We start from the raw sequence: 16,562 nt of genomic DNA on the forward strand, positions 1-16,562 counted from the left end.
GTGGGTGAGCTTCCTAGCAGGCATCGGACCTGTGCATGCTGCCCCCAGGTCGCTACCTTTCTGAGGAACCCGAGCCCTACCTGGCAGTCTACTTGCACTCGGAACCCCGGCCCAATCAGCACAACTGCTCAGCCAGCAGGAGGATCCGGCCTGAGTCGCTGGAGGGCACCGACCACAGGCCCTACACCTTCTTCATTGCCCCGGGGTGAGCTCCGAGGGCCGGCCTGGTAGGGCAGCGGGGGGCACCGTGGATCAGCATGGCCTGGGTCATCGGCCCTGTGGGGACAGCAGGCAGCAAGGGGACTGGGGACTGGGCCGGGCGTGGGGTCTGGGCCGGGCGTGGGGTCTGGGACCCAGATACCTACCCTGGCAGGGCCCAAGCTCACCTTGACTGCCCCTTCCCCACCCAGGAATGGAGACCCAGCGGGAAGTTACTATCTGAACCTCACCAGCCACTTCCACTGGTCGGCGCTGGAGGTGTCTGTGGGCCTGTACACGTCCCTGTGCCAGTACTTCAGCGAGGAAGACATGGCATGGAGGACAGAAGGGCTGCTGCCCCTGGAGGAGACCTCACCCCAGCAGGCCGTCTGCCTCACCCGCCACCTCACTGCCTTCGGCGCCAGCCTCTTCGTGCCCCCAAGCCGCGTCCACTTCATGCCTCCTGTGAGTGGCCCCATGTGCCTGGGAGATTTTGCAGGGTGAAGGAGGGCCTGGGTGGGCTTGGCTCTGTCCTGAGAAGGCGCAGCTTGCATGTGACCTCCTGGGCCTGGTGGCTGTACCCTCACAGGAGCCAACAGTGGACATAAACTACATCGTCCTGCTGACATGCGCCGTGTGCCTGGCGACCTATGTGGTCATGGCTGCCATCCTGCACAAGCTGGACCAGCTGGACGCCAGCCGGGGCCGAGCCATCCCCTTCTGCGGGCAGCGGGGCCGCTTCAAGTACGAGATCCTCGTCAAGACAGGCTGGGGCCGAGGCTCAGGTGAGGGGCGCAGCGGGGCGGCAGGGCCTCCCTACTCTTCCTGGCTCTGCGGATTGCACCCTCTGGAAGTGAGTCTTGCTGCAGGCATCAGAACAAGGCAGTTTCTCCAGTGCCATGCAAAGGGCTCATTTGTAAATCCTGGGAATGACCTCGTGGGCAGTCACTGTCCCTGAGCACTAGGACAGCTCCTAGCTGGAAGTAGGTGCCCAGTTGGTCAGGGTGGGTAGCCTGTGTTTTGCATGTTAGTGTGGCCCCACAAGTCATTGAGCTTAGCCCGTGCAGAGGGGAGCTTTGTGACCAGTGCGGGAGACTGTGCTCCCGCCCTCCATAGCTCATCTCTCACATGGAGACGACATCACCCTCCCCAGGGCTGGCTGTTTCTTTTTTTTTCCTTCTTTGTTTTGAGACTGACACTTGCTCTGTTGCTCAGGCTGGAGTATGGTGTCATGATCTCAGCTCATTGCAACCTTTGCCTCCCGGGTTTAAGCAATTCTCCTGCCTCAACCTCCCAAGTAGCTGGGACTACAGGCATGAGCCACCACACCCAGCTAATTTTTGTATTTTTAGTAGAGACAGGGTTTCATCATGTTGGCAAGGCTGGTCTCAAACTCCTGACTTCAGTTGATCTGCCCATCTTGGCCTCCCAAAGTGCTGGGATTACAGGTGTGAGCCACCGCACTCAGCTCCCACGGTGTTTCATCAATAACTCCATTTTTGTTCAATTGGAATTGCCCTTCCAGCGTTCCTTTTTTTTTTTTTTTTTTTTTTGGATACGGGAATCTTGCTCTGTGGCCCAGGCTGGAGTGCAGTGGTGCAATCTCGGCTCATTGCAGCCTCCACCTCCTGGGTTCAAGTGATTCCCCTGCCTCAGCCTCCTGACTAGCTGGGATTACAGGTGCGCACCACCACGCCTGGCTAATTTTTCATTATGTTGGCCAGGCTGGTCTCGAACTCCTGACCTCAGGTGATCCACCTGCCTCAGCCTCCCCAGGTGCTGGGATGACAGGCGTGAGCCACCATCCCCAGCCATGTCCCCATTTTTTATCTTCATGCTGTGCCTTCATCTTCATTGGCCAGTTCTTGTTTTTGATTACCTACTTTTAAAAACCGTCACCTGGGTCTGTCAATGGGAGAGAAGGGGACGTGGCTTCACGCTTTGCAGTCTGCATGCACTGAGGGACAGGTGTGTGGTGCGGGTCACTGGTTGTGACATGGACTGAGGCGTGTGCACTTATCACACAGTTATCTCTATGTCACTTAACCATGTCCTTGCGGCCTTGGTGTTTATTGGAAAAATTGGGGTAACCACAGCCCCTGGTGCATGGCAGAGCCGTGCAAAGCCAGGACTGCCCGTGCAGCTCCTTGAGCGCACGGAGGCCGAAGTTGAGACGACTTGCCTGCAACGCCACCTGTGCTGGGGAGCAGACCCAGCCTTCCACGCCTCGCTGTCGTCCGCAGGTACCACAGCCCATGTGGGAATCATGCTGTATGGGGTGGACAGCCAGAGCGGCCACCGGCACCTGGATGGCGACAGAACCTTCCACCGCAACAGCCTGGACATCTTCCAGATCGCCACCCCACACAGCCTGGGCAGCGTGTGGAAGATCCGAGTGTGGCATGACAACAAAGGTCTGTGTGGACCCTGCTGACCTCTGCCCCCTCCTCATCTCTGTCTGCCCCCTGCCTCTGCATCGGGCGCCGTTGGGCCTGACCTCCCTCCTGCACCTCCTTAGGGCTCAGCCCCGCCTGGTTCCTGCAGCACGTCATCGTTAGGGACCTGCAGACAGCCCGCAGTGCCTTCTTCCTGGTCAATGACTGGTTGTCGGTGGAGACGGAGGCCAACGGGGGCCTGGTGGAGAAGGAGGTGCTGGCAGCAAGTAAGGCCTCATTTCCTGCTCTTGCTGTGTGGGCAGGTGGGAGGGTGGGCTGGGTGATCCTGCCCCGAGGCCTCCTACAGCTCTGCCCTCTCTGCCCCCTAGGTGACGTAGCTCTGTTGAGCTTCCGGCGCCTGCTGGTGGCTGAGCTGCAGCGAGGCTTCTTCGACAAGCACATCTGGCTCTCCATATGGGACCGGCCACCTCGAAGCCGCTTCACCCGCGTCCAGAGGGCCACCTGCTGCGTTCTTCTCATCTGCCTCTTCCTGGGCGCCAACGCCGTGTGGTACGGGGCTGTGGGAGACTCTGCCTACAGGTGGGTGCCGTGGGGGTCGGGACAGCCTCTTCCTGTCCATCACTTTCTGCCCCTCAGCCTCACCTGCTTGGCCTCCTCCTTCACACAGCACGGGTCATGTGTCCAGGCTGAGCCCGCTGAGCGTCGACACAGTCGCCATTGGCCTGGTGTCCAGTGTGGTTGTCTATCCCGTCTACCTGGCTGTCCTCTTTCTCTTCCGGATGTCCCGGAGCAAGGTGGGCTGGGACTGGGGACCTGGGAAGACAGACGATGGAGCCTAGTTCTCAGCACCATGCCCAGGGCACTGTTCAGCACCGCATCCAGAGGGAAAGGGGCCCACCAAAGGTGGGCTCTCACGGAGGGTCAGCACAGTTGAGCAGCCTTAGTTAGACTGACCAGGGAGAAAGAGAGAAAACTCAGATGCCAGAATATTCTGTGAAAGAAAAGAACACATCGCTGCCAACCGTGCAGACAGTAACAGGACTTAAGGGATGCTGCAGACACCTGCCCACCAGCACATCAGATAACTCAGAAGCGAGCACATGGCTGCACACGCTCCTGAAACTGACTCAAGAAGAAAATCTCAGTAGATCTTACAGCAAGTGAAGAGTCTCACCAAGTTAGTCCCTTAGAAACCTCCCACAGGGCAGCCAGGCGCGGTGGCTCACGTCTGTAATCCCAGCACTTGGGGAGGCTGAGGCGGGTAGATCACGAGGTCAGGAGTTTGAGACCATCCTGGCCAACATGGCGAAACCCCGTCTCTACTAAAAATACAAAAATTAGCCAGGTGTGCTGGGCGCCTGTAGTCCCAGCTACTCGGGAGGCTGAGGCAGGAGAATTGCTTGAACCCAGGAGGTGGAGGATGCAGTGAGCCAAGATTACACCATTGCACTTCAGCCTTGGGAACAGAATGAGATTCTGTGTCAAAAATAAATAAATAAAGGAAATGAAATTTAAAACTCAGTTACTTAGCTGCACCAGTCACCTGTAAAGTGCTCAGTGGCACACGTGAGGGGCTGCCATCATGGACAGTGCAGATGTCACACACCACCACCACTCTAGAACATTCTGTTTGATGGCACCAGGCTCTGCCCTGTCCGCTGAGGAGGTGACTTCTCATGCCTGTCCTGAGCAGCCCTGAGCTGCCGCCTGCTGACCACTGCCCTTGTCCGCAGGTGGTTGCGGGCCCAAGCCCTGCACCCGCTGGGCAGCAGGTGCTGGACATCGACAGCTGCCTGGACTCATCTGTGCTGGACAGCTCCTTCCTCACGTTCTCGGGCCTCCACGCTGAGGTGAGGGCTCCGCTGGGGGTCCGAGTCTGGGCTGAGCGTCCTGCCGCCTCGGGGCGGCTTGGACTTAGACACTGTGCACTTCTTAGCAGGCCTTTGCTGGACAGATGAAGAGTGACTTATTTCTGGATGATTCTAAGAGGTGGGTTCCCTAGAGAAACCTTGGCCCTGGTGCAGGTCGCTGTCGGGTGCCGGGGATGTGTGGGCTGTGTGTCCTTGACGGGTGTCTGTGGCTCCATGTGGTCACACCGCCTGGGAGCGGGTTTGCTTGGAAGCCCAGCGTGTCCTCGTGTGACTAGACGGGGGTGGGTGCGTGTGTGATGCATCCCCTGGCTCCTTGCTGACCTGTGCCTCTTGCTGACCCGTGCCTCCTGAAGCCTGGTGTGCTGGCCGTCCAGCGAGGGCACACTCAGTTGGCCGGACCTGCTCAGCGACACATCCATTGTGGGGAGCAACCTGCGGCAGCTGGCTCGGGGCCGGGCGGGCCCAGAGGAGGACAGCCTCTCCCTGGCCAGCCCCTACTCTCCGGCCAAATCCTCAGCATCAGGTGAGTTGGAGTGAGAGGAGGGGGCTCTGAAGCTCACCAGCGCAGCTGAGTCCACCCACTGCCTCCTGTCCCTCTAGATGAAGACCTGATCCGGCAGGTGCTTGCCACCACCCAGGACACCCAAGTGGAAACGGACCTGCTCACCAGCCTGTGAGTGCCCGGCTCTTGGGGAAGAGGGGTCTGGAGGAGGGGCCAGGACGTGGGTGGGGAGGGGGTTGCTGGAGGTGGGGCCAGGACTCAGGCCCAGCAGCCGTGCTCCCCGCCTAGGATGGGGTGGAGTGGGTGCACCAGGGCTGGGCTGTACTGCTTCACTTCTTTGAACCTCCCGTTCCTTTTCTGGAAAGAGCCTCATGGGCTTCCCCAGAGCCCCAGAACCTTCTCTCTCGGGAGGAAGCAGGCGCACAGGGCTCTGGAGGAGCAGAAACGCTCCTGTGTGAGACTGGCCAGGGCCACGTTTTTATCTTGGTCTCAGAACAGTGAGAAATGATGGGCAGGTTTTTAAGTACCCCCATTTTTTTCTTTTTGAGACCATTTTTGGTAATTTGTATTTTAAAGAATTTCTTGGTTGGGCACAGTAGCTCATGCCTGTAATCCCAGCACTTTGGGAGGCTGAAGCGGGTGGGTCACCTGAGGTTTGGAGTTCAAGACCAGCCTGGCCAACATGGTGAAACCTCAACTCTACTAAAAATACAAAAAAATTAGCTGGGTGTGGTGGTGGGCACCTGTAATCCCAGCTACTCGGGAGGCTGAGGCAGGAGAATGGCTTGAACCCAGGAGATGGAGGTTGCAGTGAGCCAAGATCTCGCCAATGCACTCCAGCCTGGGCAACAAAGTGTGACTGTCTCAAAAAAATTTTTTTTCTTAATTTCTTGGTGGTTTTCCAACTTAGCAATAAAGGGTAACATAGAGTCAGCGTGTATGTAGTCACACATGTGACCCCAGGCTCTGCCGTGCCTTCCCATGCTCGGAGGCGCTGAGGTGCACACAGCCCTGCCTTGTGCTGCAGCTGCCGGCAGGGTTCAGTGTAGTGGCGCCCAGTGCATGTGTGGAGCCAGGAGCCAGCGGCCACACCACGGGGCCTGCATGCGTCTGGGTTTGGGTAACTACACCCTGTGACGCTAGCACAGTGACAGAATGACCTCATGGCGTGTTTCTCAGAGCGTCTCCCTGGCACTGAGTGGTGCGTGGCTGTGCTGCTTTTCCAGCCACATCTGCTTTGAGTTCTGCATTCCCTTCAGTGCTGGTCATTGTCCCAGGACCCAGACAAAAAGGAAGACTTCCTGTTTTACAGACGGCAAAAGGCAGATAAGCATGACGTGAGGGCATCTTTATGAAAAAATTGCCAATCGGTTTTCAAAATACAGAGTATGGGGAAATCCAGGGGGAGTCACTACACACTGACCAGCCCCCCAACATCTCTAGCCCAGAGCTCTTTGTGAAATCCAGATTCAGTGCCTCTGTGGGGACTTCTGGCAGCAGCTCAGACTGGGCGGCCACACAGAGCACGTGGTCCTCCCGCCCTCCCCACGTCCTCAACCCTTGGCCATTCCCTTACTCAGACAATGCTTCAGGCTGAGCAAGTTGGAGGCTTGGGTTCGTCCTGGACCCCTCTCTGGGTCCTTCCTCACGCCAACCTCCAGCACATCCCGTGGCTCCTTTCCCAACGCAGAGCCTGGCCTTCCCGCACCTGGGCCTGCACCCTCCGTCCTGGTGGCACCTCTGCCCTGACATTCCTGGCCACCCCATGCCTTCCCTACAAGCCATTCTCTGTACTTGCCAGCAAGAGCCCGCTCCCTGAGTCAGACACTGTATGAGTCGTTTGTGTTGCCATAAAGGAATATTTGAGTCTGGGTCTTTATTTTAGACGGGGTCTCACTCTGTTGCCCAGGTTGGAGTGCAGTGGCATGATTGCAGCTCACTGCAACCTCCGCCTTCCAGGTTCAAGCAGTTCTCTACCTCAGTCTCCTGAGCAGCTGGGATTACAGGCACCCACCACCACGCCTGCCTGGCTAATTTTTTTTTTTTTTTTTAGTTGAGACGGGGTTTCGCCATGTTGGCTGGGCCAGTCTCGAACTCCTGACCTCATGATCCACCCACCTTGGCCTCCCAAAGTGCTGGGATTACCAGCATGAGCCACCATGCCTGGCCTAGTTGAGCCTGGGTCATTTTTAAGTTTTTTTTGTAGAGGTAGGGTCCCACTGTCTCCCAACTCCTGAGCTCAAGTGATCCTCCTGCCTCAGCCTCCTGAAGTGCTGGGATTATAGGTGTGAGCCACTGTGCCTGGCTGAGACACGCCTCTCCAGGCAGCTGAGAGTGCTTTTTATCCTCTGAGAGACAGCAAAACAGGGAGCATTGAGTGCAGTGCGGCCCCTGGCCAGGCCGTTCTTTCAGTGATGGGCTCACCAGGGTGCAGGTGCGGGAAAGCACTGGGCCAGCCTCTGCATTTCTTCTCTAGCGGCTCTGGGACTGGGCAGGTCCGCGTGGTGCTATGACGCAGCCTTAGCGGTCATTGGCTCCTAGAGAAACCAGCAGATCTCTGGCCCCAGGGAGCCTTACATACTTTGGGGATTTGAAAGGCTTTTATATGTTTCCTTGTCCAAAAGTTAATTTTAGGCTGTAAAACTGTGTGGGATAGACACACTCGTCTCTCTAGATTGTGGAGGTGCTTGTTGGATGGTTGGGACCCAATCATAGTTTGCAGGGTTGAAAGGGGCCTGTTGCACCCTGAGAGGCTGTGTGCCACTGTAGGGGAAGCTGGAGGTCTAGGATGAGGGCTGACTGGTCAGGCTGTGAGTGATGGGTTTATCAGCGGAAAGCCAGCAGGAGGGGGACATAGGCGGACACCTGGCTTTGGTGCCTGGAGCAGCTCTTCGTGCACTGGCTCCCAGCACCACTCCCACTCTGGTTTGGGGTAGGGTCTTCTGGTGGGACCCCCATGGCCCTAGAGGCTCAAGAAACTGCCCGCCCAGATCAGCATGAGCTTGGGCGCCACTGCCTCCAGGGAGGCAAGGAAGAATTCACGGCCTGTCACGTCCTTCAGGTCCAGCACTCCTGGGGAGAAGACAGAGGCGCTGGTGCTGCAGAGGCTGGGGGAGCCGGGACTCCCCAGCCCGGGCCTGACCTGGGAACAGCCCCAGGCAGCGAGGCTCTCCAGGACAGGTGTGCTTGCACAGGCCCGGGATGCCCCCAGCCCCTCCCTTTGGGCTGCCGGTCACAGGTCTCTCCCTGCCTCCCCAGGACTGGTGGAGGGCCTGCGGAAGCGCCTGCTGCCGGCCTGGTGCGCCTCCCTAGCTCACGGGCTCAGTCTGCTCCTGGCAGCTGTGACTGTGGGAATCTCAGGGTGGGTGGGTGCCGGCTTCCCCCCTGGTGTGAGTGTCGCCTGGCTCCTGTCCAGCAGCGCCAGCTTCCTGGCCTCCTTCCTCGGCTGGGAGCCGCTGAAGGTGAGGGGGCTGCCAGGGGCGGGGCTCCAGGCCTCTAGCACAGGGGACCCCTCTGAAGCCTTCTGCTCCCCAGGTCCTGCTGGAAGCGTTGTACTTTTCACTGGTGGCCAAGCGGCTGCACCCCGATGAAGACGACACCCTTGTGGAGAGCCCGGCTGTGACGCCTGTGAACACACGTGTGCCCCGTGTACGGCCCCCCCATGGCTTTGCACTCTTCCTGGCCAAGGAGGAAGCCCGCAAGGTCAAGAGGCTACATGGCATGCTGCGGGTGAGCCTGGGTGCAGCCTGTGCCCCTGCCACCACTACCTCTGTCTCTCACCTCCCACCCATGCACGAGGGACACTCCCATCCCCCTTTCCTCACCTCAGAAGGCCCTTGGGCATTCAAGGCTCTGCAGCCTCTACCTGGACTCTCTCTTACCCCAAGCCCTCCACCTGCTGCCCCAGTCCCTGTCAGGGCCCAGCTCCAATGCCCGCTCCTGCCTGGCCATGAGGGGCCCTAAGCACTGCTGCAGTGGCCTGTGTGGGGTCCCTGACAGGGTGTGTGCTGCCGTTACTTGCCATCAGGCACCCAGCCAGGCAGTCTGCTACCTAGCGTTCCCAAAGCCCCACTGTCACTGTGTGCTGGGGCCAGGCTGACCACAGGGCCCCCCCCCCCATCCACCAGAGCCTGCTGGTGTACATGCTTTTCCTGCTGGTGACACTGCTGGCCAGCTATGGGGATGCCTCATGCCATGGACACGCCTACCGTCTGCAGAGCGCCATCAAGCAGGAGCTGCACAGCCAGGCCTTCCTGGCCATCACACGGTACGGGCGCCCCGGCGCACTTGTCTGTCTTTTGGGCTTTGGTTTTGTCTTTAGTCCAGCTAGATGCTAGGGGACACGTGGAAATGTGTAGATACATTTTTGGTTGCCAGAACTGGAGGTAACTGCTGCTGGCATCAGTGGGCAGAGGGGAGGGATACAGCCCCACATCTGCAGTGCACAGGATGGCCCCATGATGGAGAATCATCTGCCCCAGAACGTCCCCTGGCTGAGGCTCGGGAGCCCAGATCTGGCTATGGCCAGCGGGGTGGGGGGACAGTGGGAGCCATGCTCCCTGGGCCTCTGGCAGCCGCTCACCCGAGACAGGTGTGAGGCAGTGGGGGCCAGAGTGCGTGACTGTGTTTGGTGCGGCAGGTCTGAGGAGCTCTGGCCATGGATGGCCCATGTGCTGCTGCCCTACGTCCACGGGAACCAGTCCAGCCCAGAGCTGGGGCCCCCACGGCTGCGGCAGGTGCGGCTGCAGGAAGGTGAGCTGGCAGGGGTGCCCCAAGCCTTAAAGCCTTGCTCTTCTCCAGAGAGCAGCCTTCAGTGGAGCTCTGGCATCAGCCCTGCTCCCTAGCTGTGTGACTTTTGTTTTTTCACACCACGGTTTCCTTTTCTGTATGTTAGCAATGATCACGTTGTCTAATAGATGGCTGCTGGGAGGGTTCCCTGGGTTGGCGCGGAACCAGAGCTCAGGTGAGCAGGCCAGCAGGCAGCCCTCCTATTGGGTTGTGATGATGTCCTGGTCTGGGCCTGGGGCTCTGCATTTCAGCACTCTGCCCAGACCCTCCTGGTCCCAGGGTCCACATGTGCTCGGCCGTGGGAGGCTTCAGCACCAGCGACTACAGCGTTGGCTGGGAGAGTCCTCACAATGGCTCGGGGACATGGGCCTACTCAGCGCCAGACCTGCTTGGGTAAGCAGAGTGAGGGCTCCGGGCGTCCGTAGCAAGGGAGGAGTTCTCCAGGGGCGCCCGGCTCCGGGGTGCCTGTGGGGCTGGGCTGCGGCACGAACGCCACCTCTCTCCGGCAGGGCGTGGTCTTGGGGTTTCTGCGCCGTGTATGACAGTGGGGGCTACGTGCAGGAGCTGGGCCTGAGCCTGGAGGAGAGCCGCGCCCGGCTGCGCTTCCTGCAGCTGCACAACTGGCTGGACAACAGGTAGGAGCATGGGGCTGACCCCCTTGGCTGCGGGACGGTGGCTCCCTCCCTGGGCCCCTCCCGGGTGGCTGCAGTCACCAGCCTAGGCCGCTGCTACAGCCGCAGCCACACCCGCACTGCACAGTCCCCGCAGCTCCCGCCCTGCCACCCATTCCCACTGACCAGCACCCTCTGCGCAGGAGCCGCGCTGTGTTCGTGGAGCTCACGCGCTACAGCCCGGCTGTGGGGCTGCACGCCGCCGTCACGCTGCGCCTCGAGTTCCCGGCAGCCGGCCGCGCCCTGGCCGCCCTCAGCGTCCGCCCATTCGCGCTGCGCCGCCTCAGCGGGGGCCTCTCGCTGCCTCTGCTCACATCGGTAAGCCCATTACTGCCCCTGCCCCTGCCCCTGCCCCTGCCCCTGCCCCTGCCCCTGCCCCTGCCCCGCCCCTCCCACAGGCAGCGTCCCACCCCTGGGCTCCGCCCTCGGCCCGTCCCACTCCTCACAGGACCCCGCCCCCTCCTGATTCCACCCCCCCGCCCCCTCCTGACTCCACCCCCAACAGGTGTGCCTGTTGCTTTTCGCGCTGCACTTCGCTGTGGCCGAGGCCCGCACTTGGCATAGGGAGGGGTGCGGGCGCGTGTTGCGTCCTGGGGCCTGGGCGCGGTGGCTGCTGGTGGCGCTAACGGCGGCCACGGCACTGGTGCGCCTCGCCCAGCTGGGCGCCGCCGACCGCCAGTGGACCCGCTTTGTGCGTGGCCGCCCGCGCCGCTTCACCAGCTTTGACCAGGTGGCGCTGCTGAGCTCCGCAGCCCGTGGCCTGGCGGCCTCGCTGCTCTTCCTGCTCCTGGTCAAGGTAAGGGCTGGGCCGGCGGGTGTAGGGCTGGGCGCAGACCCCAGGCTGCCAGCTGACACGTCCCTCACCCGCAGGCCGCCCAGCAGCTACGCTTCGTGCGCCAGTGGTCCGTCTTTGGCAAGACATTATGCCGGGCTCTGCCAGAGCTTTTGGGGGCCACCTTGGGCCTGGTGGTGCTCGGGGTAGCCTACGCCCAGCTGGCCATCCTGGTAGGTGACTGCGCGGCCGAGGAGGGCAGCTTAGCTCAGCCAGCATGCCCTCACTGGTGCCCTTTCCTGCAGCTCGTGTCGTCCTGTGTGGACTCCCTCTGGAGTGTGGCCCAGGCTCTGTTGGTGCTGTGCCCTGGGGCCGGGTTGTCCACCCTGTGTCCAGCTGAGTCCTGCCACCTGTCGCCCCTGCTGTGTATGGGACTCTGGGCACTGCGGCTGTGGGGTGCCCTGCGGCTGGGGGCTGTCATCCTCCGGTGGCGCTACCACGCCCTCCGTGGAGAGCTGTACCGGCCGGCCTGGGAGCCCCAGGATTACGAGATGGTGGAGCTGTTCCTGCGCAGGCTGCGCCTCTGGATGGGCCTCAGCAAAGTCAAGGAGGTGGGTACGGCCCAGTGGGGGGGAGAGGGACACGCCCTGGGCTCTGCCCAGGGTGCAGCCGGACTGACCGAGCCCCTGTGCCGCCCCCAGTTCCGCCACAAAGTCCGCTTTGAAGGGATGGAGCCACTGCCCTCCCGCTCCTCCAGGGGCTCCAAGGTCTCCCTGGATGTGCCCCCACCCAGCGCTGGCTCCGATGCCTCGCACCCCTCCACCTCCTCCAGCCAGCTGGATGGGCTGAGCGTGGGCCTGGGCCGGCTGGGACTCAGGAGTGAGCCCGAGCCTGAGCCCTCCCGCCTCCAAGCCGTGTTCGAGGCCCTGCTCACCCAGTTTGACCGACTCAACCAGGCCACAGAGGATGTCTATCAGCTGGAGCAGCAACTACACAGCTTGCAAGGCCGTAGGAGCAGCCGGGTGTCCGCTGCTCCTTCCCGTGGTCCATCCCCGGGCCTGCGGCCAGCACTGCCCAGCCGCCCTATCCGGGCCAGTCGGGGTGTGGACCTGGCCACTGGCCCTACCAGGGCACCACTGTGGGCCAAGAACAAGGTCCATCCCAGCAGCACTTAGGCCCCTTCCCTGGGGTAGGGCCTGTGGAGTCACAGTGGCCACAGCTCAGTATTACCTTCTGCTGCCCTCCAAGCCACGGGCCAGGCAGAATGGCTGCACACAGGTTCCCCAGAGAGCAGGCAGGGGCGTCTCTCTGTGGGCTTCAGCACTTTAAAGAGGCTGTGTGGCCAGCCAGGACCCAGGGTCCCCTTGCCGGCTCCCTGGGGGAGGACACAGCAGTATTGGGTAGTTGCCAGCCTCTGAAATGCTAATTTATTTCCCGGAGTCCTCAGGTACAGCGGGCTGTGCCCGGCCCCACCCCCTGGGCAATGTCCCCCGTGCTAAGGCTGCTGGCTTCAGGGAGGGTTAGCCTGCGCCGCCACCGCCCTGCCCTTAAGTTATTACCTCTCGGGTTCCTGCTGCATTCCCCGCGCCGTCTGTGTGTCGTCTCATGTCAGTAATTTATATGGTGTTAAAATGTATGTATTTTTGTATGTCACTATCTTCACGGGGGCTGACAAGCCTGGTGGCTGAAACGGCCCTGCGCCCAGAGCTGGCCTCCTGCAACGCCTGCCTTGCTTGGTAGGCGTGGCCGGGCTGCGGAAGCCCAGCTGCTGCTTGGATGCGAGCATGGCCTTGGGCCAGTGCTGGGGGTACGGCTGTCCCCCAGGCACTTGTCACCACAGAGGCCTTGTCATCCTCCCTTGCCCCAGGCCAGGCACTGAGAAAGCAGCACCCAGGCCTGCTGGCATCGGGTCTGGGTGAGGAACAGGAGTAGGAGTGGTGGTTAGAGGAAAAGACCCCTCCTGGGGGCTGGCTCCCAGGGTGGAGGAAGGTGAGCATGCGTGTGTGTGAGTGTGCTGTGTGGCCCGGGCAGCCCCAGGGTCTTTGGAGCTGGCTGCGCCTGCTTCTGTGTACCACTTCTGCAGGCATAGCCGCTGCTACAGCCTCAACCCCCACCAAGCAGACAAAGTCAATAAAGAGCTGTCTGACTGCAGTCCGTGCCTCTGTGTCTGCGTGCAGGGCCAGGACTTTATTTCACCGACACACAATACCGTCTAGGACTGGCCTCCGCCTCACACGAACTCGGTGAAGTCCTCCACGGAGGAGATGAGGCGCTTCCGCTGTCCCATCTCGTAGCCAGGTGTGGGCTCAGCTGGAGTCGGTGCAGGGGCTTTGGCATGGGCCGGGGGGTGCACCACAGGCAGGCTGGGGTTGGAGTACGGGGCTTCCTCGCAGATCTGAAGGCAGAGGTGGCTTGGGCAGCAAGTCCAGGAGGCACAGCACCCATTCTGCTCCTATGCCCACCCTACAGCTGGGGCAGATGCCCTGCCCAGGCCAGCCAGCACCCCTCCCTGAGGGAGCCCCATCTTCCTTACCCGCTGGCGGAGCCTCTTGATGTGGCGGAGCCTGGCAATCCACTTGGAGGGGTAGATGTCAGTGGGGTTGGAGCGGCTGTGGTGCACCTGTGAGGCCATCTGGGGATGGAGGCAGGAGTGAGCTTGCTCACAGGTGGCACCTGTGCCTGTCCCACCAGCTCACGCCTAGACGCACCCCCACTCACATTTGCATGCAGGGCCATCTGGCGGGCCACGAAGGACAAGTTGCGGTCAGATACAATCTTGGCCACGCTGGTGTCCACAAGGCCCTCCATGTCTGAGGAGACGCAGTGGTCACGCCAGGCCCAGAGCCCTTGGCACCACCCTGCCCCGCCCTGGCCCAGCCCTACCTTTCCTGCACTGCAGCGACACCAGGTTGCACTCGTAGTCCAGCGGGGTGATGATCACGTGAACAAAGTTGAACTGGCCCTGCCCGGACAATAGAAGGTGTCATCCCCACACAGCATGTGCCAAGGGTTGCTCTTGGCCACTGCCTGGGCACACTGCTAGACACTCGTCTGCTCCATGGGCGGCATCTGCCCCCAAACATCCCCCTCCCGTGGCGGGGCTGTGTTGGTCCGGCCTCTCTGGGACCAAGCCCACTCCATACCTGGGCCCAGAACCCGCACGTGCTGGAGCTGCAGCCTCCACTCACTGGGGCCCCTAGTGTCTCTGCAGCCACACATCCAGATCCTGTGTGCGCAGCCATTAAGTGCCCTGGGGGCCATGCACCCCATCTCAGCACTGCCACACCCTCCTCAGCCTCCCGGGTGCCCCTCCGCAATTGTCTCCCCTATGGTCCTGCCCCTCTTGGACTCCAGCAGCCCCAGGTTTTGGGTTTTGGTTTGGTGTTTGCCACAGTGTCCTAGGGTCCCTGGAGTGCGGCCTCCAGCCTACCTGCCCTGCCTGGGCCGTGCCAGCTCTCCCTGCCATACTGGACGGAGCACCCAGGACGTGCTCTGTGACAGCCAACCCAGCCCACCTCCAGGAAGAGGATGATGCTGGTTGCTGCCCAGTGGTATGTGGCAATAACCAAGTGAGAAGCCTGGCACTGCCACAGAGGGAACTGTGGGGACCAAGGGCTGAGAGGGCAGACAGGAATCGCCAACCACATCGTACCCACCCAGCACACCCAGTCTGCACTTGCCAGTTACTCCTGACAAAACCCCGGCATTAGGGGCCACAGGCTCCATGGCACAGATCAGGAAACTCAAGCTCAGAGGTTGAAGCTTGTGCCCACGGGGCCCTGAGCACTGCAGCCTCTCCTCATTCTTGTGACCCAGGCTCAAAGAGGAGGGCCTGCCGCTGACCCAGAACACGGCAGTGGGCACTTGCCTGGGGCCTAGCCCCCAAAAGCCCCTCACTCACCTTGATGGTACCGAGCTTGAAGTCCTCGCCGGAGTCATTGTAGACAATGGACACGAAGTCATTGCCCAGGTGGCGCTTCTTGTCGCAGCGGTGCTTGTCCACATCCTTGGTGGGCATCAGGGTGGCGATGTGGAAGACGGCTGTGGGTGGGCAGGGCCAGGTGGGTTTGTGGGGCCAGTGCTGAGGCCCTCTGCACCTCTCAGCAGGAGCCTCCTGATTCCTCCAGGAGCTCTGGGGCCCCATGGGGGCCACGTCCTCTGGTGCCTGGCCAGTAACCCTCGGCTCTCCATAGGGGCAGAGCTTTGGGAAGCCAAGGCTGCCAGCCCCATCACTGCCTCCATACCCATGCTGCTGAGCTCGGCCCCAAGGCGTGGGCAGCTGGAGTGGGTGAGGCAGGGGTGTCAGGGCTGTGCCCTGAGGCATGGGGCAGCGGGAGCGGGTGGGGGCTAGGCCGCACCTTGCATGATGTCATCGTGCCAGCAATAGGTGAACTGGCCGTCCTCACCACACACATCCAGGCCTCCCAGGTACACCTTGTCTGGCTGGCAGTCCTTCAGCTCGATGAGCCGGCCCAGGCCCGTCAGGAACTCTGTGTACCTGTAGGAACCATGCTCGTTGGACAGGATGGCGAGCTCGCTGTTGCTCTGTGGGGAGACAGAAGCAGCAGGGTGGCATCACCCCTGGGCTGAAGCCCAGCACCTGGCTCCAGGCCCTGTCCCGCTGTGAGGGCCTGCGGAGCTTGTCACTGCGGAGGGTGGGGGTGCCTGGCAGGCTCTGCAGGGAGCCCCACCCTGGTCCCTGAGGTAAGCAGAACCAGTCCATTCCAGCAGACACCCAGGCCAGACACCCAGGTGTCATCCTTGACTCCTTTTCCCTCAGCACTGTGTGCGCCTGGCCAGCAAAATCAGGGAGCTCCACCCTCAAAACACACCCAGGACCCTGGCCCCTCAGCAGCCTGCCCCCAGGGGCCTACCCCATTCCCATGGGGACTATAACCGCCCACCTCCACAATCCACACAGGCAGGAAGGACTCATGGAGTCTCAGCTGAGTCAGGCCATGCCCTCTGCTCAGAACCATCCCAGACCCTGCCCTTTCCCTCGGGATGAAGGTGCAGCCTCCAGGGCGCCAAGGCTGCCCATGCCAGTCGGCTCCTGTGCTCGCCCAGCACCAGCACTCGAGCTGGGCAGTGATGCCCCACAGCACAGGCTGCCCCCACCCCTTAGGCAGCCTCCACCTGCCCGCTCCCTCACCACTCAGCTGTCAGCTCACTAACACCAAGGCAGCCTCCTCAGCCCCGGGACCAATACTGCCCACCCAGCCCTTCCCACTCCCTGGCATACTGGGTGCTCACACACTGACCTGTCACTCTTGCACTCAGAGCAGCGCCTGGCACGGAACTCAATGAGCACTTGATGCTCTAGAGGACCCAGCAGTGCTGAGCTAGGACCAGACTCCCACCCCC

General features: G+C 61.3%; 2 protein-coding genes across 11 annotated transcripts in view; one reads left to right on the forward strand and one right to left on the reverse strand.

Annotated features, from left to right (window-relative positions):
- Positions 1–13,349, forward strand: part of PKD1 (polycystin 1, transient receptor potential channel interacting) — a 49,736-nt gene extending 36,387 nt beyond the window's left edge. Inside the window, exons 24-46 of one of the 2 annotated variants that reach the window (XM_064362342.1) lie at positions 49–205; positions 411–663; positions 788–983; positions 2,442–2,612; positions 2,717–2,860; positions 2,963–3,173; positions 3,262–3,388; positions 4,328–4,444; positions 4,531–4,583; positions 4,819–4,988; positions 5,066–5,138; positions 8,029–8,147; positions 8,226–8,428; positions 8,502–8,696; positions 9,095–9,234; positions 9,607–9,719; positions 10,007–10,148; positions 10,265–10,390; positions 10,570–10,744; positions 10,932–11,222; positions 11,297–11,431; positions 11,504–11,809; positions 11,900–13,349. In XM_064362342.1, the coding sequence (XP_064218412.1) occupies positions 49–205; positions 411–663; positions 788–983; positions 2,442–2,612; positions 2,717–2,860; positions 2,963–3,173; positions 3,262–3,388; positions 4,328–4,444; positions 4,531–4,583; positions 4,819–4,988; positions 5,066–5,138; positions 8,029–8,147; positions 8,226–8,428; positions 8,502–8,696; positions 9,095–9,234; positions 9,607–9,719; positions 10,007–10,148; positions 10,265–10,390; positions 10,570–10,744; positions 10,932–11,222; positions 11,297–11,431; positions 11,504–11,809; positions 11,900–12,373 (4,091 nt within the window). In that variant the 3' untranslated portion in view covers positions 12,374–13,349. The remainder of the gene's footprint in view (positions 1–48; positions 206–410; positions 664–787; positions 984–2,441; positions 2,613–2,716; positions 2,861–2,962; positions 3,174–3,261; positions 3,389–4,327; positions 4,445–4,530; positions 4,584–4,818; positions 4,989–5,065; positions 5,139–8,028; positions 8,148–8,225; positions 8,429–8,501; positions 8,697–9,094; positions 9,235–9,606; positions 9,720–10,006; positions 10,149–10,264; positions 10,391–10,569; positions 10,745–10,931; positions 11,223–11,296; positions 11,432–11,503; positions 11,810–11,899) is intronic. The other variant, XM_021667260.2, reaches the window with a different exon arrangement.
- TSC2 (TSC complex subunit 2) overlaps positions 13,340–16,562 on the reverse strand; it is a 38,171-nt gene continuing 34,948 nt past the window's right edge. For 8 of the 9 annotated variants that reach the window (XM_012441792.2, XM_012441790.2, XM_012441791.2 and 5 more), the window contains 6 exons: positions 15,557–15,743; positions 15,100–15,239; positions 14,082–14,160; positions 13,917–14,008; positions 13,732–13,830; positions 13,340–13,593 (listed from right to left, as the gene is read on the reverse strand). In XM_012441792.2, the coding sequence (XP_012297215.1) occupies positions 13,429–13,593; positions 13,732–13,830; positions 13,917–14,008; positions 14,082–14,160; positions 15,100–15,239; positions 15,557–15,743 (762 nt within the window). In that variant the 3' untranslated portion in view covers positions 13,340–13,428. Of the gene's footprint in view, positions 13,594–13,731; positions 13,831–13,916; positions 14,009–14,081; positions 14,161–15,099; positions 15,240–15,556; positions 15,744–16,562 lie in introns of those variants that run through there. The other variant, XM_064362341.1, reaches the window with a different exon arrangement.

This window comes from Aotus nancymaae, unplaced genomic scaffold, assembly GCF_030222135.1.
Source record: "Aotus nancymaae isolate 86718 unplaced genomic scaffold, 86718_ANA_hifiasm-v0.15.2.pri h1tg000049l, whole genome shotgun sequence".
Classification (NCBI taxonomy): Eukaryota; Metazoa; Chordata; class Mammalia; order Primates; family Aotidae; genus Aotus; species Aotus nancymaae.